The following is a 26,159-nucleotide window of genomic DNA, read 5'->3' as shown; positions in this document are numbered from 1 at the left end:
CTCTGCTTGGAGACTGGACTAGAGAAGTTTTGGGGGTTTTTTGCCAGAAATCACCCCATGAGCTTGGTATGAGCACTCTGGAGCTCCCAGATAAACACAGGGACAGTGAAAAGCCTGTGGCCCTCACAATGCTTGGACAGCCCAAGCACATCTGTGGTCTGAACTGGAAATCTAGAGCCATGGATCATGGCTCCCTCAGCCAGAGCCAAACAGACCAAAAGCAGAGCTCTCTGTGCCCTCAAGCTGTGACTGTCTCCTTTGCTGGGCCACCTGCCTGTATCCTGCACCTCCCCTTCCCTGCTCAAGGACACTGGAGATGAAGTACAGTCAGCAGGTGAAGGAAGCAAACTGCTGAAAGCAGATTAAACTGATTTGATTCCAGAATAAACCAGGTCCAGCTCCCCTGGGAGCTTCCCTCTGACACCAGTGAGCAGGTTCTGTCTGAGCTGGAGCCACTCCGGGCTTGCACAAGGCCCAGCAGGTGAGTGACGGGGTGAAAGCACGAGAGAGCACCTGATATTGTCACGAGGACGTTGAGGCCCTCCAGGACGTCCATCTGCTGGAAGCGCCGCCGGTTGATGAGGTTGTAGACCTTGCCCTGCCCGCTGCGGTCCAGCAGCATCAGGCCATTCTCCGTGCCCACCAGCAGATTCACACCTGGAGAAGAGAACAGAGAGCCATGGGTGCCAGGAGCCAAGGACAACACCCTGAGTTCATCTCTGGTGCCACCAGAAGTGTGACTGACCCAAGGACAGGAAGGGTCACTCTACAGCGCGGGGGATGTGACCCTTGGTGCATGGAGAAGTGCAGCCATGATATTTTCTGAAAAGTCCCTTTGATAGGATTTTTCCTCCTGAGAAGTTGAGAGGCCTCAGGAACAAAATGTAAACAATTATTATCTGCTGCTGTGGAATGCAACAGGTGCATCTGTGATTGGTCTCAGGTGGTTGTTTCTAATTAATTGCCAATCACAGCCCAGCTGTCTGGACTGTCTGGCCAGTCACAGGATTTTGTTATCATTCCATTCTTTCTCCTTGCTTGCTAGCCTTCTGATGAAATCCCTTCTTCTATTCTTTTAGTATAGTTTTAATACAATATATACATCATAAAACAATAAATCAAGTCTTCTGGAACACGGAGTCAGATCCTCATCTCTTCCCTCTTCCTGGGACCACTGCAAACACCACCACAGAGAAGGGGCCAAGCAGAGGCAGGGGCACATTCCCACATATTCCCACAGATTCCCACCCATTCCCAGCCCCTGGGAGCCACAGGGGTGCCCGGGGCTTACCCCAGAGAGCAGCACAGAGGATCTCGGAGTTGAAGCGCTTCTTGTACTTGCGGATCTCGGGGGTGTCGCTGTGCGGGCGGATGTTGGTGGGGTTCACGTTCACCACCGAGATCTTGCGCGCCTCGTTCAGCTTGGCCTGCTCCTGCCTCAGCAGCTCGCTGGTGAACAGGGCTGGCAAGGCAACACAGAGGGACAGGGAGAAGTTAAATGCTCTATCACCTCGTTTTTGGGACAGAATGATAATATTTGGGTTATTTCTCCATGGAGGAGTCATTGCTGTGTTACAAGGTATTAGTTTGCCCAAGCAGACAGCAGGGTGGATTTCTGCTGCTCCCTGTTTCCTCCCGGATCTTTCTGGGGGCATTTTGGTGTGGGGGAGAAGAAGTTGGATGGGAGCGCTGGAGAGGGCAAGGATACAGACACCAGCTATGTCTGGAGTGATTGAAATGTGAGAAGTTCACTGGGGTTATTCAGGCTCCTTGACATGCTTTCCCTCCCATCTCAAACTGGCCACATTGGCGCTTACGATTAGCAGATGACTCTTCATCCTCATCTTCATCTTCATCGGTAGGTGAGGTCTGATACACTCTGGTGTCCACAAAGGGGGTGAAAGAGGCTTTGGTGCTACTTCCCATACCATACTAGAAAATGAACAGCAAGAGAGGGCTCAGTGCACAGAAATAACACCTGTGTACATCTAAGACTTTGTAATTAGCATTTGGTGCCTGCCTCTGCAGTGCCCTTTTTGAGCCCTCCATGAACATCTGCTCCTCCTCCCCATAACTAATCAGAAGCAAATATTAAATTGGATTTCTGAGTGTTTGTGAGCAACAGAAAATGGGAGGAGCAGGGCTTGGCTCTGCTCTCTCCTCACAGGCAGAAGCACAGCCATGAGGACAGTCAGCAGAGAAGCCACAGGGCCAGAGGCAGAAGCCAAGGCAGGTAAAATCCATCACAGAATCATTTAGAGTGGAGCAGACTTTTAAGATCATCAATCCACCTGGTTACTTCTCTGCATGTCACACACATGCCTTAAACCTTCTCTGGGATATCAGGCAGGCGAGGGTTTGCTTTTCCCACATTCCCATTCCTGCTGAGGTTGGCAGGATGGTGCTGGGAGTCCCTGTGAGGCCCTGGCCTGGGGCAGCTGGCACAGCTTTAAATTATCCCCAGCATTTCAAGTGGGACTGCAGAAAGGGGCATTTCTAAGTTAACAAAACTTAACCTGAGGGTATGGCAGGAAATGTCAGAGCCAATACTTTGCTGAGGGAATCTGGGGATGAACAAACTGCAGTGTCACACTGCTTTCTTTTTAAAACCATTGCTTTAAGGCAGAAAACGAGGCTAAGACCTCCTTCCAAGCAAAAGGAAATCCTTGTCTTTGGAGTCAAAGTGATGTGAATTCCCCCTTCTTTGAGCAGCTTATCCTCCCTACTCCAGCCTTTACCCAGGACATGCTTTATGGATGAGCTCAGTTTAGAGCTGCAGGAGCAGCAAACCCAGCTCACTCTGCAGCACCACTACAGCTCATTTTTTCTCCTCCGGGACATTCATTGTCCTTCTTGTGACATAAATCTCCCTCAGCTTTCACCCAGTCACCAAGCCCTGGCTGCTCCCTGTCCCTGTGTGACATTCCTGCCTGGGGAGATGTGCCATGGGGAACACCACCACCACCACCCTGGCACATCCCCACTGAAACCAGGCTGGGGCTGCCCTCCAGTGGGCCACAAAGGGATTCAAGGGCACAACAAACCAGGTGTAGGAGCAGCTTCGTGGCTCGTCACTTTTCCCAGCATTTTGGGGCTGGCATCCATGGGCGAGCCAGCATCCATGCCAGAATCAGGCTGTGCATCCTGCTTCCCTCCCAGCCCTGTTCCCTGACAGCCTGGCTGTTTCCATAGAAACAGGATGGATTTCTAAGCAGAACATGGTAACTGAAGGAGTTAACAGCCTGCAGCAGGGAAGGCTGTGGGCACAGATACCTCTGCTTTGTGCTTGTCTCCTATCCAAGAAACACAAAGATTCTTTCCCTGTGCTGAATGTCTTTTCCATAAAACAATGGCAATTTAAGGAAGAGAAGATTTCAGTTTTTGCAGGGATTTCCAGCTGAGAGCCAGGTGCTTTCCAGCAAATGAATTACAAAGAAACCCCCTCATCCCAATGCACCGAGCATTTTTCCTTGCTCACATTCAGTTATTCTCCTCAGAAGATGACATTTTAATAGCATCCAAGGCTGATATTTAAATATTAAGACTTCATCTTCCCCCCAGGTCCTGTTCAACAGCCTATAAACCTGTGTGGTGGCTTACAAAGAGCATCAAGCTGCAGGCTGAGGTCGTGCTTGCATGAGTCACCTGGAAACCCTTGAACAAAATCCCTAAGTTTCCACTCACACCCACTCCCTGCTCAGTCAACTCTAAAATTACAATTTTAGAAATGGAGAAGATCTTTTTGGTTGATATTCTATAAATGAATACATTTAAACCCAATCCTAGGCTGCATTTCAGCCCCAGGATGACTGTGGAAGGTGTTACTTTCAGGATCGACTCTCTCATTCCTGCTTTTCATGCCAATGAGGAAACAGATAAAAACTTGAGGTCAAGTCAGGCACCATCTGTTCTTACGTTTTATCAATGCCCAATTCCAAGAAATTTTTATTTTTATACTGCTAGTAAAAGTACACCATAGAGTGAGAACACCATTTCTATGAAAGAACATAGGATGGCAGAACTTTTGATGTACAACCTACCAAATGAAACAACCACATTAAATACAATAGCTTAATTAGCACCAAATGGGTTGAGTTCTCATGGGAAAAATGAACTGTTTGGCTCCCACAGCTAAGGATGGTAAGCTGGACACATCAATTCCCTTAGTTTATTTGTCACATCTTGTACTAAGACTTTTTACACTTTATTCAATTTTAGTGTTCAGTCATGTGCCCATAAAACACCTACCAGAGAGAAACATTTTGCCATGACAGGAAACACATGGTTTTAGAAGTGTGCAGGCTTCTTCTACTCTGAAGAACAATGTGGAATTTTGCTGGCTTTGGTTTTTGGTAACTTTTCAGTCATGATAATTATCAGAGGTTGCACAGATGGAAGCTGGGCCCAGTTGAAGCTAATGGCATCACTGGCTCTCACCACTTCCTTTTATATCAAAGTGTCAGAAAAAAATGGGGCTTTCTTACCAGTTGGCAGCACTGGTGTCACACCACCAGAACTCCAGCTGGTGGGCTTGAAAGACCTAATAAATCCTTCTCCCATCAGCCACAGACCCCTATGGCAGTGATTCCCTCACATTTCCACTACGCTCACCCACGGGGACCAGAAACAGAGCGAGGGAAGAGCCAAGAAAGGCAGGGAGGAAAGCAGGAGAGCCCATCAGGGGGCAGAGATGTTAATCCTTGATTTAAAGCAGTGCAAAGGAGAGAGAGGAGCCCCCCAGCACGTACTTCAGGCACCGAGTCCATGTCCTGCGCATGCGTGGAGACTCGCCCCAGGGCCTCGGTCGGCGTGCCCGCCGGCGAGTGGCTTTGCTGCACCAGGTCAGGCAGGTTGATGTGACCTGCAAAGCCATTGCTGGCTGCGTGGCCAGAACGCTTTTTTTCACCAGAGGTCTGCAGAGACACAAGGCATGAGGAAGAAAGAGAAGGGAGGGGGGAGGGAAGAGAAAAAGAAGGGGAAAAATCCAAACCAAACCAAGTTGTCGGCAGTCCCGCGGCTCCCAGAGCAAGCGCAGGAGAAGGACCCTCTCTGTTCCATCCCCATGCAGCCTGGCAAGCAGCAAACCAACCCCCCCACTCCAGAGAATTAGACAGGATTAATGACAAAGTCAGTACAGAGTAATTAGCCACGAAACAGCGAGAGAGGCCTGGTCACTGTTGGTTGGAGATGAGGAACTCAGGGCAGACTCTGTGCTTGCCCCCATGGGTGCAAACCCCATGGCCAGCTCTCCTCCCACACAGCCACTGGTGACACTGAGCCCTCAGCCAGCCTTAGCCTGGACAGCTTTGCACAGCTATGGCAAAGAGCAGCCTGACTGCAAGTGCCAGCACAGCCCTGTCCATGTTTCTGTGACCCAAACCAGCAGTGAACAGCAGCAGCAGGGCAGGAGGGGCAGAACCACCAGCAGCTCACCCTGCACACGAGGCTCCTTGGGTTTCCACAGGGTTCCCCTTCCTTTCCATCTCCTCCCAGTGCAAGGCAGGCACTGGGAAGTTTCTCCCTTCCTAATTTATTTTGCCATTTTGATGGATCTCACCTAGCTGGAGCACATCAATGAGATTGTTACAGAGATTTACCCATTTACTGGGATTTGTGGAAACTTTAACTGGGCTCACTAAGCCTAACTAGTCCTGATGACATTTATCCTTTGATTGCTCATTATCCTCACCTTCGACCACACCTTGCCATCCCACCAAAGAGTGAAAAGCTCTTTGCCCAAAGCCCTCTGACCTCAGTGAGTCCATCCTCTGATGGTTATGGTGTGGGGGGAAAACAGTAAGCACACAGCACAAGGCTACAGTTGCCTTGTTCTCCCACTCACCCACAGCACCCTCCCTGATTTGGGGGTGTGCAGAGCTGTGGGGATCCCTGCTCTGAACAGCTCCATCCCACCGAGGGATGGGGTGGACTGTATCACCATCCCCTCCAAAACTAATGGAGAAAGGCAACAAACATCCTGTAACTTCTTTTGCTAACTCATTCCTCTCTTTCAAACTTGCATTTATCTTTTTCATTTATATAGGAATACATTAGATAAATGGAATTAAGAACTAAAATGCAGCTCAAGTCTTGTGTGATCTAAACATCCCTCCTTTACAACTGCAGACTCCAAGCTCCCTCCTTCCTTCTCCTCTCCCATCCACCTCCCTGATGTGCTGGTGGCAGAGTGACTCCCCTGTTCCCTAACCATGATGACATCCTCCCCTCTCACCACGAGTCCAGCTCCCCATCTGCACTTCACCAGCATCACCAGGACGTTCCAGCAGCTGGGAAGTCGAGAAACACCAAGGGAGACCTTCCAGAGCCACTGCAGGTGCCTGCTCTGCCTCACTGCTGCAGAACCATCCCTCAGCCCTGCTCCCAGCACAGCCTCACCTCCACAGCCCTGGGATGGGGGCTCACATCCATGTGGGATGCCCAGAGCTTCCCACAGCCCTGGGATGGGGGCTCACATCCATGTGGGATGCCCAGAGCTTCCCACAGCCCTGGGATGGGGGCTCACATCCATGTGGGATGCCCAGTGCCTCCCACAGCCCTGGGATGGGGGCTCACATCCATGTGGGATGCCCAGAGCTTCCCACAGCCCTGGGATGGGGGCTCACATCCATGTGGGATGCCCAGAGCTTCCCACAGCCCTGGGATGGGGGCTCACATCCATGTGGGATGCCCAGAGCTTCCCACAGCCCTGGGATGGGGGCTCACATCCCTCTGGGATGCCCAGAGCTTCCCACAGCACCAGCCTCTGCTGAAAGCCCCCAAACCCTCTACAAACACTGCACGGCTCCATCAGTCCCAAGTGGCAAAGGCTGGGAAGAAGAGGGCAAACTTTGGGCCAGTTCCAAGTGAATTCACTGAACGCTGTAAATGGAAGATAACTCCAGCTGCCCGGAGCAATGGTGGGGTTACAGCAGAGCCTTTGCAGGAGCCTCCTCCCCGCCGTGCCCTGGCACTGCCATTCACTGCTGTTTGTAGTTCTGAGAAACATTTGCACTTGTCACATTTGCTCCCAGCGTAAATTGCACTAACGAGCACAATTTACTCCTCATTTTGTGTTCCGGACACACAGCACTGTTAGTTTTTGTGCTTACATGGGCAAAACCTCCTGAAGATGCTCCATGGAAGTGTTTGTTTTACAACTTACCTCCCTCACCATCAAAGTCCCTTCCCTTGAAATATTGCTAAACGTATCTGCGTGGGAAGTCTCGAGCCCGTGGGTTGTCACCATTCCCAGGTTGTACGGCTCGTTGCTTCCAGGAATTCCTGTGGGGCTGGGGACAGAGGGGAAAAGCATTAATGGTGAATATTCCCTTTGTTAAACCAGGTGAAAAAATCCTCTGGTACAGTATTATTATTTCAATAAGAGTAAGGCTCTGTATATCAGAGGAAGAAAAGTTAAAAAAATGTATCCATTTAGATTTATGGGAAAATGACAGACGCTGCCAGAAATACAGGGCCAGGGTCAGGTTGATAAAGGACAGATACCAAAGTGAGAGACCATTCTCTTCCTTATCCCAAGGTGTCCTGACAGGAGCACTGATGAACAGGTAACAAGGAGTGGCACTCCTGCCCTACTTTATATAATTTTTTCCTACCTAAAAAAGCTGTAGAAAACCAAAATTTACTCCCTTTAATTCCCACCTCAACCCCTGAAAAGGAAACACCAGAGCATCTGATGGCAAATAACAAGGGAGAGGATGGGGTCTGGAGAAGGTGTGGGCAGAAGGACAAGTTGTGTCCTGTAGCTTTCTGCTGTTTCCCAGGTAAAAATTCAGCCCTAACCTGTGGTTTCACCTTGAAATCTCCACGATTATATTTGAAGAAGGAGACTGGAATTTATTAAATTTTAGGACTGCCTGAGATTGGATGTCACAGGTGCTGAGCAGCTCCCATTACTTCACTTGGCAGCCTGGCTGCTTAAATATAACTGGAACAAATCCTCAAGCAAACAACCAACACCCCTGGATGATCAGACCTGTTACTCTGCATTTAAAACCCTCACAGACCAATTGCTTCCAGCAGTGTGAGGCAATACAACCTTGAACTCCCGTGCACACCAACAAGCCCTGAGGCTGGTGAGGGAGCCTGGTTCGGTGAAAAGCCAAAACAACCTGGATTAATCATGGGGTTACTGGTCCAGGGTGGGATCTGAGCCCTGGGGACCCCGAGGTGGGACTGGATCCTTGCCTGTATCCTATCAAACCTACAACTGGATGGGTATCACAAAGGCACTCCAGACAGCAGCCCACCAGATTCCCTACAGCACCTTCCATGTGAGGAGCTAACACCTCCCTACCATTAGCTTTTCACCAAAGGATGAGAAAATAGCACAGTTATTATAGCTTTAAAATAAGAAAACAGGGTCAGAGGAGGCTATGTTGATTTTGAGACTGTACAGCCAGAGAATGAATGGCTGAGGCAGGCCTGGGATCCCAAATTTCATCAGTGCACAGTTTCCATGTCATCCTGCAAGAATTCCCTGGCCATGGGCAAGAGCTGGCTTGCACAGCTCAAGGACAGGGAGCTGAGGGGAGTCATCAGAGTCTTCAGATGGAGAAATGATATCTCCAGAGGTGGATGGAATAAACAATCCCTCCTGTCCACTGGGACACAGAGCAAAAATTGATAGGTTGGTTTATCCTGCAACAGGATAGAGCTGGAATGAAGAGCAGCCAAGTGCTCAGGGAGGATACCCAGGGCAGTTTAAACATGGGTTACACAAAGATCACTCAGAAGGTGCAGCAGAAGACAAAATTATCTCTCTTGGTCCCACCTTCCAATGACAAACACTAAACACAGGAAAATAAATCTGTTAGAAAAACCACCAAAGAACATCGAGGCTGAACTTGAGCTAAGGTCCCTTTTGAGAAATAAGGGTTTAACTCAGAGGATTTGCTTTCCTTTTCCCCAGACATGGGGCAGTGCAGCTCTGCCTGCAGACACCCCTGCATCTCTGGGACACAAGGGAGACAGGACATTATGGGACATGTGGCATTGGGCTGGCAGGGGCTGGGGGCATCCAGCTCACTGCTGTCATCCCACACATGTGGCTGCAAGGCATCCAGTGGGATATTCATCCACTGGGAAGTGCTGTGTCAAACCCAAGGTGTCTGAAGAAGGATGTCAGCACAAATTAACCACTCCTGATCAAACTTCTTTTCCATGAGCAGCTTGAGGCCCCTTCTGGCACGCCTGGCTGCCCATCCCACTGCTGCACATTCAGAGCCATCCCTCTGCCTCCTGACCTGCTCCAACCAACTCAAGAGCTCTGATTTTAATTCTTCTGCTGGAAGGAAGCTTCAACCCAGGAGCCTGGCACTCTGAATAACATGGACCCAAGGAGACATGGTCTCCCTGCCACTTAGAGAGCCTCTGTGCTGCTCCCTATAAATCAGAGAATCAAATAATTATTTAGCTTGGAAAAGACCTCTAAATTCCTGGAGTCCAACCATTCACCCAGCACCATCATGTTCACTGCTAAACAATGTTCCTGAAGCCAGGTATGCCTGTGTCAACTACAACTCATTTAGCAGGAAAAATGGAAATTAACTGATTTAAACACAAATAATCCCCTGAAACTTTCCTACAGCTCCTCTGTGAATTCAGAGGGGCAGGACTCAGATCCTGCTGCCAGACAGAGCCCTCCAGAAATGCCTTTGCAAAGCACTGGGTGAGAAGCCTGAGCAGAGATGTTCCAGGAACTCTGAATGGCAACAGCTCCCTGTGAGTGTTGAAGCTGTGCTGCCCTGATCTGGAGAGACTCAAAAGCACAAATGTCCCATGGGACACCACAGTCTGCTGATCTCTTCATTTCACCACTTCAACCCACCAAGACTGACTGTGCCAAGGGCAGAAATCCAAGACAAAGATTCAGGATTATTATAATCCTGGCTCTACCAGTTGGCACTGGGCAGGACACCAAGTACTGACACTTAAGCATGGCTTAATTTGGGGCAAGACCAGGCTCAAGAGCAGGCAGAATTTAACACATCCATCCCATGGGCAGGACCCACGGTGTGGATGAGGTCAGCTGTGCCCACTCTGGCCAAAAACCTGCCTGGCTCATCAGCAGGTACAGCTCCATCAGCTTTGAGCCAACATTCACTGAATAAGCAGCAGAAATAGCTCGGTTTTCCCCATTAATTCTCTCTAGTTTGGAACAGGAAAAACACTCATGTGAGTACATCATCCCTTGCAACCATCAGGCCGTTCCCAGTGCCAGCCACCAAACAGGGACACGCTTTGGCCATGTCCTTTATCACAGCTACTGCTCCTCCAGGCCAGGACACACCAGGGTTTCTCCTCCAGGCCAGGACACGCTGGGGTTCCACCTCCATAAAAACACACACCGGGGTTTCATGGCTTGCCCCCCCAAAAGAAAGCGTCGCTCACATGAGCCGTGGGATGTCACTGACAGGCACGGTCCCGTCGTGCGTCTCGTTCTCCCCATCCTCCTCCTCCTCCTCGCTGCTCTCCGACTCCTCGCTGGAGGAGGAATAGTCTGTCACCTTCTTCAGGGGCCGGTTGGTTTCCTCGATGCGCAGCTCCCTCAACTCTTTGGCTAAAGCCGTCAGGTCCTAAAGGGGATGGGGGCGAGGAAACAAGGAAGCAATGGCTGTTACACTCAGAGCGAGGAGAAGGTCACACACATCTCTCCAAAAGCCAATGCTAACAGCACGAGCAACGAGAAATAGCTTTACAGAGTCGTTACAAACATGAGACAAACGTAAGACAATGTTTGTAGCATGTAGCATTTATTAAACAAAACAAAACTGATTTACGCTCACTGAAAAGTCAATAGCCAACCTCTTCTTTTTCTCTTTGGAACGTGTATGTGCATATATATACACACACTTATATGTATATACACGACAAAATTATATTTGTTGGAAAAGGTGAAGTTCAGTCACCATCATAGTAAACTGGAAAACAACGTCACTTCAAAGATTGGCTCGGAGAATTTCTCCTGCAGGGTTTTCTCTTCTTTCAAACTTCTCAAAAGAGACCCCGTAATGGTATTTATTCTGTAATAAATGCATTTGGGAAGGAAGCAATGACAGCATCTCCCATGGAGTGGTGCAATCCCCACGTCAAGAGCTGCTTCCATGGTGAGTCTCCGCTGTCGGGCGGCTGCCGAGAGGCGGTGAGGAGCACGAGGAGAAGCGCCCAGCTCAGCCAGACTTTGGAGTCACAGCTCTGAGTCAGCCACACGATCAAAAAATAATAATAATTAAAAAAAAAAAATCCCTCAGCGGGACCCATTAAGCACTTTATGTGAAATGTGGCAGCCTACAAGCTAAGGGAGAAAGAAACTAAAAAAAAACAAAAAAAACCAACCAAAAAGCCTTGAAACAAGAAAAAAGATAGGAGCAGTCCCAAAGCCTAGTCATAATTTTTCAGTTTACCATGACTTTGATGAGGTCTCAGACCCGACAGTCATATAAAATAGACACTGCTATTTCAAAACAAGGAACATGGCAGGCACCGTGTAGAAAAGAGACTTTTTGTTATCTTACATGCTTTTATAGCAATGCAGGGGGAAGCAGTAGGGCAGAAAAGCATGAGAGCTCAAATTAGAATGGGTTAGAGAACTCTGTTGCACAAGACATGCACATGACGAACAAAGCATTGCAATTGTCAGTCTTACCATTTCTCCCTATATTAGTGACCGAGGTAGGCATCAGTGCATTCGGTCAGAGATAAAGGATCAGGGAGAAAGAAACTCATTGAAAAAGACTAAATTCCACAATTGTCTTACGGCCATACTCTCATTTACTGCATTTCCAGTTTACCGTTCCAGCAGGGCGACTACGGCAATATTAATTATTGTGGCAAAAGGAGCTCCTAAAACCTATCCTGTCGACATGTGAAGAGAAGGATGGAGAAGCTCCATGGCTGAGATGCAAACCCAGTTTGGTTTTTAATGGTGAGGGAGGAATGTTTTGTAAGCAATCTGTGCTTTGGTTGCTGATGCCCCACACCTCCCGGCGGGCTCCCACCGGTGACAGCCACACATTCTGCTCCCAGGTCTGCCCTGCCCAGGCTCTCACAGAGAGACTCCCCTGGATTTTGGAGAGCTGGAGAGCTTTGCATCAGATCCAGAAGTATAAGCATCCCAAAAAAGGCTTTTGTTTTTTTTTTTTTTTTTTCATTTGTCAATCTCTGTTTCACAGCGGGTACCTGTGATGGGTTTTATATGGGTTGTTCAGCCTGAAGAAGAGAAGGCCCCACAGGGAGACCTCAGAGCATCTTCCAGCACCTAAAGAGGCTCCAGTAGAGTTGGAGAGGGACTTTGGACAAGGGTATGGAGTGACAGGACATGTGAAATGGCTTCAAACTGACAGAGAGTAGGTTTAGATTAGACATCGGGAAGGAATTCTTTTTTCAGGCTGTGGGGAGGCCCTGGCACAGGTGGCCCAGGGAAGCTGTGGCTGTCCCATCCCTGGAAATGTTCAAGGCCAGGATGGATGGGGCTTGGAGTGACCTGGGATAGTGGAAGGTGTCCCTGCTTATGGACTGGGTGGGGTGGGAACAAGATGAACTTTAAGGTCCCTTCCAACCCAAACCATTCTCTGATTCTGTAGTTCTGTGTCCCTCCAAATGGTCTCTGTACCTTTAAAGAAAGGCTCTTTACCATGATTAAAGTGAGATTGTGGTATTTCAAGAGCTCCTTTTCGATGCCAACACGTTTGAGATTGAAATAGAGTCAAATCTGCAGTCACGACAACTAATTATTTTAATTAGTGCTGTAGCAGCTTCTATGATACGACTGCTTCTTTTCCTAAATAAGAATCAGTGACAATTTGAGCAGCTTAACAATGCTTTCCATTTAGAGTATCAAACATGCTCTTTATTGAGCACTTGCCTTTGAATTGAATTAGAGCCTCTCACTTTAAAAGGGATTTTAGGACTGTGTAAGAGCCTCTTAAAACTGCAGCTGGACTTCTGCAGTGCAGGACTAGCACTGATCTCCTCCCTGTCACAGCACTGGACTGTGAAAATTATTTCTTTTTTACACCTTCCATGTATAATATGCTTCAAGGCACCCTATCAGCCTGGTTTTGGCCATCACTAGAAGATAGTCAGGTACTTTAAAAATCAGCTTAATTACTTTTTAACAACTAATTTGAAAGTTATAAGAACAGTAATACTCCCAGACAATATCATCAGATAACTCATATTTCCTAGTTAAAGCTTTGCCTCGGGATGGTTAATTCTTTGATGCTATCATTTTGTTTAAGTAATGAGCACTTTGTAGGATTAAACAGCTTCACCAAGTTGCTCCTGGACCAAAAACAATCTGACAACCAGAGAGAAAAGTGCTCTGTAGTTCCACACATGTTCCAAGTGTTATTACTGAGGGTGACATAATACATAAGTCAGCAGTGTCGGTGCTCTTTAATTACTTTTAATTACAAAGCCTTCTTTAGATTTAATATTTGCTGGAATCAAGTCAGATTGGTTTCCAAAATCACACTGCTCCTTGAGGTAGAATTCAGCACACATGCTGCCTATTTAGACACTGATTTATGTGCTTTTTTTCTTAACAAAGCACCTCATTAAACAAAATGTATTGCTCATATTTTATCCAAGAGAACAAGTTAACTAACCAGCACATCTTCCTTCTTTCATATCTTCTATTTTTAGAGGAAAGAGGCTGCTGAAACCAGTGCTTTCTGCTACAGCCCTGCAGTTACCAGTATCTGCAGTGTGCACAGCGATGCGTGTGTGAGGCAAGTTAAATGTTAAATCAGGAATGCTGGGTCTTGTTCCATTAATGTTTAAACATCCACCACTGCCAGATACACATTTAAAATATTATCCTAAGTGAAAAAGGTGTACTTGAGGACTCTCATTTTTTAAGAGGATGAATGAGGACCAGAACTGCCATCAACATCTGAGATGGCTCTGCTGACAGGATTTGCAGTGGATGCTGGCCCATGAGAATGAACAACCCACTCCTGTTTTTCAAGTGCCTTTTTTTGAATTAGGCTTATAACGCATTTCAAAAAGCACTTGATGGTCCCACTGAAATCAGCAGGTGGCCAGGGCCTGTGGCTGAGAGCAGAATGTGGTGAGGGGTCCAGGCTGCCTGACCTCCTCCACCGGCACGAGAAACCTCCGCTCTGGCTCCTTCTCCTTCCAACAGCAGCAGCACCACCTGCACCCCCACGCCAACACTGGGATGCCTCTGCCCTGGCCTCCATGCAAGTGGTGTGGCCAGCAGGTTCTGGGTAGCCCAGGGCTGAGCAGAGCACAGCAGCAGTGCTGTCCCCTCCCGACACCGGAGCGGCACCGGTTCGCTCTCCCGTCCGACCCGAGATCGCATCGCCACCTTTATCAACAGCACCAAGAAAACCCAGCTCGGAATTAAGCACTAACTAGTCAACCTTGCACAGGCATGACCCACTGAGAAAAGATATCACTAACCTCATCTATAGCTTTCTTATAGCTCTGTGGGTAAAGGAAGAATAATCAGCATCAGAGGAAACAGATCGGGACAGGAAAAAGCCAGAGGAAGGGCAAGCAGGTTAGAAATAAAATTAGAATTGTTAGCTCAACGCTGTGGAGTGTAGAGAAAAAAAACATCATCAACAAAACATTAATACACATTAAAATAGAGAAGCAGTAGAAATTCATATAGTTTTTAGGCCGACTCTGCAGTTTTAAGATACAAATGTCAACAGCATTAAACCAGGAGGAAACACTTCGGATGAGATTTTGCTCAGAATAATAGAAGGGGATTGTACAGAGACCACTACCAGGTGGGGTTTTAAGCTGGGAAGGCTGTCGGGGGCTGGTTGGTTCCCCAGCCTTCACGAGCAGAGCATCCCTGGGCGGGTGCTGCGGGGGACATGCAGCACGGAACACAACCATGTGCCATCGGCCACCGCCGCGCCCAAGCTAGCAAAGCCCTTAAGCGTCTGCTTCGCCTGGAAACACAGGCTTAAGTGCTTTCCCCTAGGCTTGGGCTCCTGGTAAAAACTCATGCACTCTCTTAAGCATTCAAATCTCCCAGGGGCTCTTGCTGTACTGCTGCTGTCCAGTCTCTCAGCTGGAGCAGCAGCAGTGCTAGCCTCGTTTTTGGGGTCCCCGCGGCTGTGCCACCGCACCGAAGGGAAACGCGGCCAAGCCAGCTGGCAGCATTCCCATGGGAAGGAATTGAGCACTCACAGCGGGTCGGCTCGGTCGTGTCACGTCCCTGTTGTCCTCCTGCTTGACCTTGGCGGGCTCATGGGAGAGCACAGGGGACCCCTCAGGCTTGGCATTCCCTGGTGAAAGGCAGGAGGAGAGAGTGGGAATTAAAATGCTGCCAAAATCCATCACTACATCCTGTCACGGGGGCTTCATCATCACTTTGCTTCTACTGTCTTGAAAAACCCTCCTGCTCCTTTCTGCTTCTCCACCAAGAGAGCAAGAGAAGCCATGATCCTGCCCAGCCCCCACCAACAGCCCTCTCACAGAGTTACTGCTCCTTTCCTACTAAAGAAACAAATTCACTTTGCAGAAGAGCAGGGCATGTGATAAATGAAAAGCTTTGCAGCATCTGACATCGCTGGGACAATATTTGTCACAGGATTCCTCATTAGTAAAAGCAAAACCAAACCCGAAATGACAATGGGTTACAAACTCCTTTTATTGAGTACCTAGAGGACTGATGGTTTCAACAACAGACACCATCATCTTATGGCCAAGTCATAAAACATTCAAGGCATGGAGGCAGCATTTGTCTTAAAGCTCTTCAGCCCTGGGGAATGGAATTGTGGGGCTGTGCCAGAATGCAGATGAGTGGGTGTATGGGCTGTGGCAACTCCACTACTCCACTGCCATCAAACAGGGGAATGGAATATCTTGAAGAGGGGCTCTAGGGTGAGAGGGAACAATTTGGCTACACACATAAATCTCATGTCAGCACGGCTGCCTGGTGAAAGCACTTGAGAGAAAGCTTCTTATAGGTTATGTCACTCCTCTGATTCTGTCTTCAGCACAAAGATGAAGCCCCTCAAAAAATATATATATCAATTAAAAGTGAAACACACTCCCAAAGAAACCACATCAGGAGAGGTGCAGCTGCGTGGATGAAGACAGGAAGCACACTGGTTGTTTTGTTTCCCTAAAGCATAACTCCCATCTCCTTCTGCCAGGGCTACTTGGCAGCGAGGTGCTGTGGCCATCTTACATCAGCCTCCAGGGAAATGGAGCTGTTGGCAACTCTGTCTGCATGAAGGCCAGCAGGTCACAAAAGCACATCAGAAATGATGGATCCTTTGATTTTTAAATTTTTTAGAAAACAAGCATGAGATCACACATTTCATCCAAAGCGTGCCTGGTGCTGAGGGACGTGCCCAAGCTCACCTCTGACTCTGTTGCGCTCGCTGGAGCCAGCCTGGGAGCCAGGCTGGGAGCCACCCTGGGAGCTGGGCTGGGAGCTGGGAGTGCTGGAGCTGGAGGAGCTGCCACTGCTGGTCCTCTGCAAGGGGCTCTCCACGATGGTCTCTGTCCTCCTCAGGTCTGGGTTGCTGCAGGAGGGCAGAACAGAGGGGCACCATCAGCCAGGGTCACACCCACCCACCCCAGGGCTCCAGACCCTGCCCACGCTGACACGGGTGGCTGCAAAGGCCCCCAGAGTCCTCCTCAGCTGCAGGAGACAGGGCTGAGGTCACCAACTTTGGGTGCTCTATGACCACAGCCAAAAAAAAAAATTGCCTGGAGAAGCCTTCTACTCTTATTTTGTAAAATTTGGCAACCATTAAAAGATTCCTCGCTCTTGATCTGTAGATTTGCAAAGCTGGAGTTACCTAATTAGCCACCAAAATTCTTCATAAGAGCAGGAATTTCTGATGTGCTGTTAGACAAAGACTTCAGCAAAGCAAGGATCTCCAATTTGCAGCAAGGCTGCAGATCTCTTGTAGCACTTAATTCACAGTCCCGAATTTTCATGGCTTCACTTCAAACTTGCATCAGATATCCACTTTTCCTCCTTGATTTCTCTCACCCTTGTGAACACAGATAAATCTAGAATAAAAAGTGCCCTTGATACACAAGGAGTGACTAATATCTCTCTGGGTATCAGATGCCTTTAGGAAATTAATTCTTACTTGGCATTGAAATGACATCAGAAGAGATGTTCATGCAGAGTTAGGCAATTTGGTTTTATACAGTGCTTCTGGAAGTGATCTTATTCAAAGGCCTCTTTAAAATGTATAGTAAATATTCCCTCATTTGTCACAACAGGGTGACAAATAAAATAAGGGATATTTTTGTAATATTTGCATTTATGCATGGGGAAAACCAAGAACCAATAGAAGAAACAGGGAAAAATATTACATTACTGTGAGAGAAATAAAGTATGAAATAATTTCAATGAAAACTTAAGTTTAATGGACATGTGGTAGCATGCTAATAATTTCCAATTTTCATCAAACTGAAGGCCTCCAGCTCATGCTGTATGGCTCAAATCCTTAGCTAAATTAACTAATGAAGTATATTTGAAAATTTTGGCAACTGATGTATTTACCTGCACTGACCAGGCTGAGGGTCAGGAAACACTGGGCAACCTTCAATTTGAATCCCAGCTTTCCATTACCCTTTTTACTTTCAATACCATCACTTATAAAGATTACGCAGTCCAAAACCCCTCTGCATTTTAAACTGTCCTTCAAGCAACAGCTAATTAAAATAGCAACATTTTCAAGAATTCAAAATGTTTCAGCCTTTGGCAAAGAAGAGCAACAAACCATGATATGCTTTTTCTCTAATTAAAATAAATAAAAAAAGAAGAACAACAAAAAAAAACCCAAAAAATTCTCTTCCTCCTGCTGCTGTCCCTGCAGTGACTTGGGGCTGCTCCCTGAGAGTTTGCTGAAGCACAGAGGGGCAGTGAGCTGGAAAGGGAGGCATTGCTCACACTGGTGACTGCACACCCCATGAACATCCCCACAGTCACTTTTTGACCTCCCCCTCTGAGGACAAGGCAGGAGGAAGCAGCCAAGGAGCTCCCTCACGCAAGGCTAATTGGAACTTGCATTTCTCCCAGGATCTGCCTGTCTGAGGTCTGTTCTGTGAATCACAGACAAGCTCTCGCATGACTAAGCTGTGTTTTTAACATCCAGCTCTGAGCAGAGCCTGTCAGCCTCCCTGCTCGTTTTAGACATGCCCAGGGACAGCTGTGGCACGGCAGGGATGGGGCCACAGCAGTGGCACTGCACCTTCCCAGAGCTGGATCTGCCTGAGACGAAGGCCCAGTCATAGGAAGCTGAGAGGAATTTAATCCTTGATCTACATCTAGAGAAGATCTCAGCTGGCTGTATGAGTGTCTGTCCTGCAGCACATTCCTCAGTCATTATCTGTGAAAAACCACTCTGATGCATAAGAAATATATGGAATGTACCACTGAGACCTCCCCACTGGCTTACAGGGATCCACTGATATGCAGGAGGTGAGAACCAGGACCTAATTCCAGCAAGGGGAGCACCCAAACTCCTGTTTGCCTCCACAGCAACAGATGCAGCATCCATCTCCAAACCCTGCAATGCCCAGGAATTCATTCAGGAAGGGAGCAAAGCCTCCAGGGATGCTCCAAGCCTTGTCAGTACAAATCACTAATGGATGCAAAAATTCATCCCAGACACAAGAGAAGCCTTGCAGATGGTGTTCAGTCAGCTAAAGCAGGGCTGGAGCCAGCCCCTGTCTGTGCTCCCAGCTGGGAATGCCAGGCAGTGCAGCACTGGCACACCAGGGTCACTCCTGCCCTGGGGAAACCCAGGGCATTGGGAATATTTCTCTGTCTGCTCTGGGGTGCCCTGACCCCCAGGGCAGCACTGACTTTGACCCTTGTTCATGGAGAAAGTTTCCTAGACTTCAGGATAGACTAGAATCCACTAAGTGTGAAATAGATTATAGAGAATAGTGTAGGTGTGTCACTTGGTGACAAACTTAGGTTTTGGGATTTTTAGTATGTTGTGGATAGAAGCAAGATGGAGGGCACAGCGTGTTGTCCTGGGTTTCTTCTTCATGCTTCTTCTTCCTTCTTCTCCATGGGTTTGGGTGGCATTTTGTAATTGGGCAGAAAAGTCCCCATTGCAGCTTTTTGGAATCAGTTATTGGGTTAAAAGGGAAAATAATCTAGGTGTCAGTTCTTAATTGGACAGTTTAGTCTTAAAAGACCTTCTAACAAGAGATTGTTGGCCATTTTGTGTCTTGTAATGACAAGCTGCCAAACTCACAGCAGTGAGACTGTTTTACTGATAAGAAATAATAAACACCTGAGTCCGAACACAAATTACTGTCTTAAGTGCCTTCAATCCAGACCGAGAGAAACCCACAACTGGAACCTCCACACTGCCCATCCTCTCCATCCCCTGCACGCCCTCACCTTGCCCTGATGGGCTGGGAGCCCAGCCGTGGCCCCAGGGCGCTGCCATTGCCCGGGGAGTTCTTCCTTGCCAGGGCAGGGGATATGGAAGTGGTTCTTTGAGGCACCTGGAAAAGAATGGAGACATCTGCAGTCACCCACCTGAGCCATGACAGATCATCTTCCAGCTCTGCCTTAAGGATTTACAACTGACTTCCCACTGAGAGAAAGGCAGTATTGAGGGCAATTATAAAAGACAAGGCTCTCAGCTTTTAGAAGGGATCACTGGAGTGTGAGGCAGCAGCAAGCAGTAATGGTGCTCTCAGGGATGCTCCTGGCACAGGAGCCCCCAGAGCAGCCTGGCTACCACCAACAAAGGCACTTACATCTGGAAGAAATGTATGCACATATATACACACACACATATATATAATTTAAATCTGACAAAACCCATACAAGTAATTTTTAAGGTAAAATTCCGACTGAAGTGCATTTCAACAGTCACAACAGAGGTTTTCTATCTAGCTCAGATATGACACATGCCAGCAGACAGAAGGTGTTGACTGGTGGACAAACAAGAGGGTTGACAGTGGGAAGACCCAGACTGACCCACCTAACACTGGGATTAAACACTGTGACCTCCACTGAGCCTCAGATGCCACTGCCAAACCTTGCTGCTGGCAGAAGGGCTCAGCACGAGCACCCAAAGCCAACCACAGCCCAGAGGGGCAGTGACAGGTGACCCTGAACTCTGCCCCATCCCGTGGGAGCTCAGGCATCACTGCATGGTCACAGGTGCAGTGGCCTCATCCCCCAGCACCTCAGTGATGGGCAGAGGCAAGACAATACTCACCTGGTTCAACACCTTGCACCAGGTAACAGAAAGGCCAAGGGCTTGTCAGGATTAGCAAGAAAAAGGATTAGGCTTGGCTTTTTTAAAGAATAAACACACGGTTCCATTAGGCAAGAAGGTTTAGAGAGCCTGGACTGCAGCATCACCAGCTGCAGCTTGTCCCAGCACAAAGCAGTCTCCCCTCCAGGTAGGGTACTCTGCAGTCAGGACTTGGGGACTTTTCCACCTTCCTCTGAAGCATCCAGCCACAAGCACTGGCAGAAACAAGACCCTGGACCACGGAGACAGCCTGTCCTGCCTCTTGGGCAGTCCTTTCTCTCCTGCTCCAAACACCCCAAATCCTCCTTGGGCAGCCCAGTGTGCAGTCAGGCTCCTCTGGGGTGGTATTGCCAACACACCAGCCCTAAATGTGATCTGGTGAATCCCTTCCAGAGTCCATTTTCCCTCAGCCAAGGAGAAAAACACTGCAGAGTGCTGGAGAACAGCTTTTCTCCCAGCAGCCATGGTCTCACCACGCAGGGCATCGCTGCGGCCGAGTGTCCTTCTCAAAGGACTCATGGCAAAAGCCAACATTAAATTGCAGGGCTTTTTCTTAATTAGGTTAAAACCAGGCAGCCACTCCCCTGTACGATGGAGGAGCCAAGCACACAGACAGTTCCAGGAGCTCTTGGCTTGCTGTGGCTCCACTTGCTTGGTGACAGCAGAAACAGGAGCATTATCAACACCCATGACACCACCACAGATCCCCTGCACAGGGAGGCTTACCTGGTGACTGTGACTTTGCTCTTCAAAAGGCAAGTTACTCACTTTGTAAATACACAGAAAAATTGCCTCTCAATCAGGGACAAATACTGCCTTCCTGTCACTAATCAATTTATAATCATTTCTCCTCTGTAAAAATCCTCCTGGCTGAGCACTGATTCACTGTAAGGGCAGCTTTAATGGCCAAGTTATAATTCTTCCCAAGTGAAGGTGTATAAACAACACAATCGAAATATTGGTCCAGAAGAATCCTAATTAAAGAGGTACTGCCAGACACTGCCAAAATGTCAATGAATGTATAAAGCTGCTGGAGCCCTTACAAGTCTTCCATCAATATTGATTGCAACTGGAGGCACGGTACTGGACTAAAAAGGACCCGTCTTATTGAGTATGACAAATTTTATGTTCCTATAATTCTATTTAAGCAGAAGGTTGTTTTTTATCCAAGGGAAAGAAGAGATTAATTTGTTTTGGCCTCTGTCTGAGCTCTAGAACTTTCTTTGCTGGAGGGCAGTGCTGTTTTGCAGCTATTTTGCAGCCAAGAGCAGCTCCCAGCACGTCCTGAGGAAATGCAGCCCCTGGGTGGGTCAGCCCCACTGCAGAGCCTCGGGGTGGGCTCAGTCCTGCCCACTCTGCTTTGCCAGAGGGACTCAGCTCTGAGGTGCTGAAAGTGAGGAGTGGTTGTGTTACCTTTGGTGGAATGTCTTCCTCCTGCCGTAACCAAGAACTTCGGTCAAACTTTTCAATGCGAGGGGGCAGAGGAGGGTTTTCTGAGGTGGGGTCCGAGTTCTGCCTTGGCATCTCAGTGCGGTGAGAGGTCACCGTCAGAGCCTCCTGAAACCCAGCCAGTCCCTTTGCAGGCTGTTCATGCAGTGACTGAGACCCAGACAAGGAGCTTCCTTGGGATTTCACAGTGACCAGATGTGGAATCTAAGCACCAAGTCAAAACAGAACTATCAGTCAAAATGGAGGGTAAAAAAAAATAAAAAAGGAATTAAAAAAAATTTAAAATTTGATTTAATTTTTTTTTTTTTTTGATTAGCACTTTGGATGCACTGAAAAGCCCCCTTGGTCTGAGATCAGCACTGCCTTGGTTTCAGGAACTTCTGACTTACATCACTTCAAGGCAAGATCTGTTAAAAATCACACTCCCGCACACGCCGTGCCCGCCCCAGGCTCTGCTGCTGCTGGCCCAAAGTCCAGCTCCTACACCTGCACCTCTGTGGTTGTACTAATGAGGTTTGGCATGGATTTTCCATGTTAAAAATGAAAAAACAAAAAGAAGGAAACGATAATAAATAATAACTGATTAAAAAAATCATCAGGAATTCTGAGGCATAGATGGCTTAAAAAATATCTTGAGGCATGAGCTTCTATAGGTCTTGGTGGCTCCCAAGGATTAGGCCTACAGGTTGCAAGTTTAAGGAATAATGACATCTGTTCTGGGAAATGTGAGAAAATCACAAGGTTACAGTTTGTGAAATCAGAGCTCCTTCCCAGGACTCTGTGAAGCTGCACTCCATTGATACAACAGGGTTGTGACTTTTATTTGAAATTTCTACATACAGATCCCTGTATGTGTCCATGTCTCACGGCTACAGGAGTATGCACACACACACTGACATGGGGCTCTGGGCTTCAAGCAACTCTTTCATGGGTATTTTATTGCCAAACAAAAGTCTCTGTAGCTGCTGATGGTATACGACACCAAGAAGGTCACTGAAAATTATTTGCTCAGTCAGAGGGATGACAGTGAAGTGGGGTTTTGCTCACTTTCCAATTGCATACAAAAAAAGTATGTTTCAGGGCTTTCCTGCACATTTTTGTTTAAAGCTGGCTCTGTACTGGAGATGCCACACGTGGCTGGCACTTAGTTGGCACATATTCCATAGAAAGCCCAGCTGAACCTGGAGCAAAGGCTTTGTATTTCCCTCTGAAATCCCTGCTGGAGTCTGTGGATCTGTGGGAGCAATTCCAGGGGCTGGACCAGAGCCAGCACTGACACTCCTACAGCTTTTGGTGGCAGAATACTTGCAGACCTCATGGCTGGGAGAAATTTCTAAAATAACAATGCCCCTCCTCTGTGACAGTCATGGTGATCTATGCCCTCTCCAGATGTGTTTGTGACTGATGTCAACTCAATGGAAAACCAAAACAAAACCTTGAATCAAAGCGGCAAACAAAGCAAAACCTCTTTCTGATGATCCTCAGCATCAAAGCATCCCGGGTCTTTTGTACCAGGCTCTGTGGTTTTGGCCCTTTACATAAACCGGATCCAAAGAGGATCAGAGCAACAGCTGCACTGGCCCAGAGCAGCAGCTCCTCCTGGTCCTCCAGCTTGTTTCTAGCAGTAACCAGTACGTGATGCTTCAAAGGAAGGCACAAACCAGCGTGATGTTGCTAACACATGGAGGTGACAAGAGGAACACACTCATGCATGCAGATGCTGCTCTTACTCATGAACATGCTTAAGGCTGAGAATCCAGGGAGCCAGTCGCTATTTCCCTTCCATCCATCATTCCTTGTCTCCTTACCAGCACCCCCAGCACCCTGGCAGGGGGGAGCACCGTTACCTGCGGGTCCACGGGCCGGAGCAGGGGCGGCGTCCGGGCTGGCTGCACGCCGCTGATGCTGAAGGACTCGGAGCGAGGAGGCAGGTTGGGGTCAGAAATCCTGTTGGCCACCTTGTGGGGCATGGCCGGCGAGCTCTGCCGGTTGAGCCGCGAGCGCTCCTCCACCTGCGCGACACCGCGACAGTCAGAGCCCAAAAACCCATTCCAACGGGATCCAGGGTAGGCATGAACACACAGAAACCTCTCTTCCCCTCAGGCATAGCATATCTATTGCTTAACCAAGGTGGTGGTCACTCACAGGTTGGACTTGATGATCTTGGAGGTGTTTCCCAGCCTAAGTGATTCTGTGATCATGGAATCCAAGATTTCCACCAAACTGTGCAATAAATGCATTTTAAAGGCATGAAAACGACTGCTTGGATTTATATGCTTAATTAATTCTGAATATGAAATGGAAGAAATAAAGAAACTAAAAAAGAAAACATAAAGAAAAGGCAACACGCCTCAGAGAGATGTTCCTAGAAGAATACTCCCGAGAAGCTCTGGCTTCTTCTCAAATGGATCTTTGAGCAAGGGAACCATTTTCCTTCACTGTTATAAACACCACAACGGGTAGTTTTGTTTGATCTGAATAAAAGAATAAACATGGCAGCCAGAAAAATGTTGGCTTTGATCTGAATTTACTCAGTCTGGCACCTTGTCATGTATGGGAGGGGTAAAATCTCTTTTACTGAGGGAAAACATCAACCCAAAGCCCACTGCTTTCAGCTCCCCTTGATGGGAACACGGCGGTTTCAGCTCACCCAGCCGTGCCATCCTGCAGTTAGGCTGTGCATTGATATTCAGGCAGAATATGCTATGCAGAATTTTTGATACCTCAAGACCTGATGTGCATTTTATTTATGTGTCATTAAAGTGTTAAATACCCCTAGCATGTCTCGGTTCCACCGTGGATGATGCCACAGTAAAAGGCAATCTTGACAACAGGTTTGCTTGGAAAGAACCACAGCTCTTCTTTAAGTAAATACTCATGAAACAAAAGAACCATTATATGAATAAAAATGAATCCTTTTCAGAGACTGAGCACAAGACAGAGTTAAATCTAGGTAAGAAATTTGTGTTATGGACTTGAGTTTAAGTAGCCTGGACTATTGCTGTGTCCTGGAAGGTCACCACAACAACTTCCCCAGACCATCAGCAAGCAGAGGCTGTGCAAAGCTCTGCTCAGCAGTGCCCAAGGGGACAAAGGGATGAGAAGAGGAGCAGGGTGGGAAGGAGAACCCCCTCTGAAAAGGGAGCAGCAGCCTGAGTGCTGGGTCACGGCTGCTCCAGCCCATCTCCTCCTCTGCCAAGCCTTGACAGTGACAGGCGGAGACGGAGCTGCTGCGCCCCAGCTGCTCCCAGCAGAATGCCAGGCCCCAAGGTGCAGCTGATTGAGGAGGATCTCCAAGCTGGTGTGCAGGAGAAGGCAGGAGAAAGATCAAATTGGGATGTCTGAGTACTGGGAAGGAGAAAGGCGCTTGATTTCCCATGCCAATATCTCCTCACTTGCACCTTGTGGGACCAGCACAGCAGCAGATGCTCTTGGGACTCTCTAGCTTGGTGGGGCCCTACTGATTCCACTGCTAGGCAGAAAGAGGGGAAAGGCAGCAAAATCCTTCAGATGTTCATCATTGCTCCAGTACAGACCATCTCTAATTGAACTCAAGGTTCCCCAAACAGGAAACATCCTTAGCAGTGTCTGTGCAGTCCCAGCAGAAGATTGCTAATGTTTTAATACATCACTTCAAAGGAGAGCAGGATAAAAGCCACGGGGACTGAAGGAGGAGCTGTCTGTGGGTGTTAGCTGCTGCACAGAACAGAACAGCTCATGATGTACAGCTGAGCCCTGAGCTCTCTCAGGAAAGCTCTGAACAGTGGGAAAGCACCATGGGGTCCAGCCACCACATGGAAAATGTCTGATTCAATCTGTCCCCTCCTTTCTGCACAACCATGTGTGGTATATTCCTGTCCAAAGCCATCCTTCAGCTGACCAAGCTGTACCTGGCTATCTGCAACACCTTGTTCAGCAAATACTGATCCATAACAGAAAAGTCAGTAACAAAGGGAGCTGCAGGACCACAGCTCAGAGTGCTAATGCCACATCCCTGGCTGGATCACCATAGGGTCCCAACATGATCTCCAAAAAGGCCCAAATAGTCCATAATTGTAAGAGATGTGCCTGGAAAAACAGGACAGGTCTGGGACAGCATCCAAGCTACATCCCAAGTTAGCTTCCAGTGCATAACCCTGGGTAACAAGAAGATGAGTAGAAGGGGCAGCAGAAGGGAGTGTGCATCCATGCGTTTTGGCAGGACTATCTGCTCAGACTGGTTCGTTCAGCATCAAGAGAAATCCTTGTTTGTGCTCTGGGGAAGCTGTGAGAGATGCAGCACAGGCTGGATCCTCACCCAGAGCTGTGTCATCACCAACAGGGCAGCCCCTTAACCAGGGGATGCAGGGACATGACCACAAGGTGAGTCTCACAGCCTCACTCTGATGCTTCATCCCACTCCTGTGGGGTCTTGGGGTCACCCTGTGAAAACCAGTGAGGTGGGAA

General features: G+C 48.2%; 1 protein-coding gene across 5 annotated transcripts in view; it reads right to left on the bottom strand.

The window, feature by feature from the left end:
* The window catches only part of TNIK (TRAF2 and NCK interacting kinase), a 147,191-nt gene that overhangs the window by 8,520 nt on the left and 112,512 nt on the right, over positions 1-26,159 (bottom strand). For 2 of the 5 annotated variants that reach the window (XM_064721580.1, XM_064721583.1), the window contains 12 exons: positions 23,561-23,725; positions 21,678-21,917; positions 19,394-19,500; positions 16,375-16,538; positions 15,193-15,290; positions 14,449-14,472; positions 10,411-10,595; positions 7,163-7,289; positions 4,749-4,913; positions 1,818-1,932; positions 1,292-1,462; positions 514-657 (listed from right to left, as the gene is read on the bottom strand). In XM_064721580.1, the coding sequence (XP_064577650.1) occupies positions 514-657; positions 1,292-1,462; positions 1,818-1,932; positions 4,749-4,913; positions 7,163-7,289; positions 10,411-10,595; positions 14,449-14,472; positions 15,193-15,290; positions 16,375-16,538; positions 19,394-19,500; positions 21,678-21,917; positions 23,561-23,725 (1,705 nt within the window). The remainder of the gene's footprint in view (positions 1-513; positions 658-1,291; positions 1,463-1,817; positions 1,933-4,748; positions 4,914-7,162; positions 7,290-10,410; positions 10,596-14,448; positions 14,473-15,192; positions 15,291-16,374; positions 16,539-19,393; positions 19,501-21,677; positions 21,918-23,560; positions 23,726-26,159) is intronic. The other 3 variants (XM_064721581.1, XM_064721584.1, XM_064721585.1) reach the window with 2 other exon arrangements.

This window comes from Zonotrichia leucophrys, chromosome 9, assembly GCF_028769735.1.
Source record: "Zonotrichia leucophrys gambelii isolate GWCS_2022_RI chromosome 9, RI_Zleu_2.0, whole genome shotgun sequence".
NCBI classification, from domain to species: domain Eukaryota; kingdom Metazoa; phylum Chordata; class Aves; order Passeriformes; family Passerellidae; genus Zonotrichia; species Zonotrichia leucophrys.
Note: the sequence above shows the minus strand (reverse complement) of the source record. Positions and strands in the feature narration are given on the sequence as shown.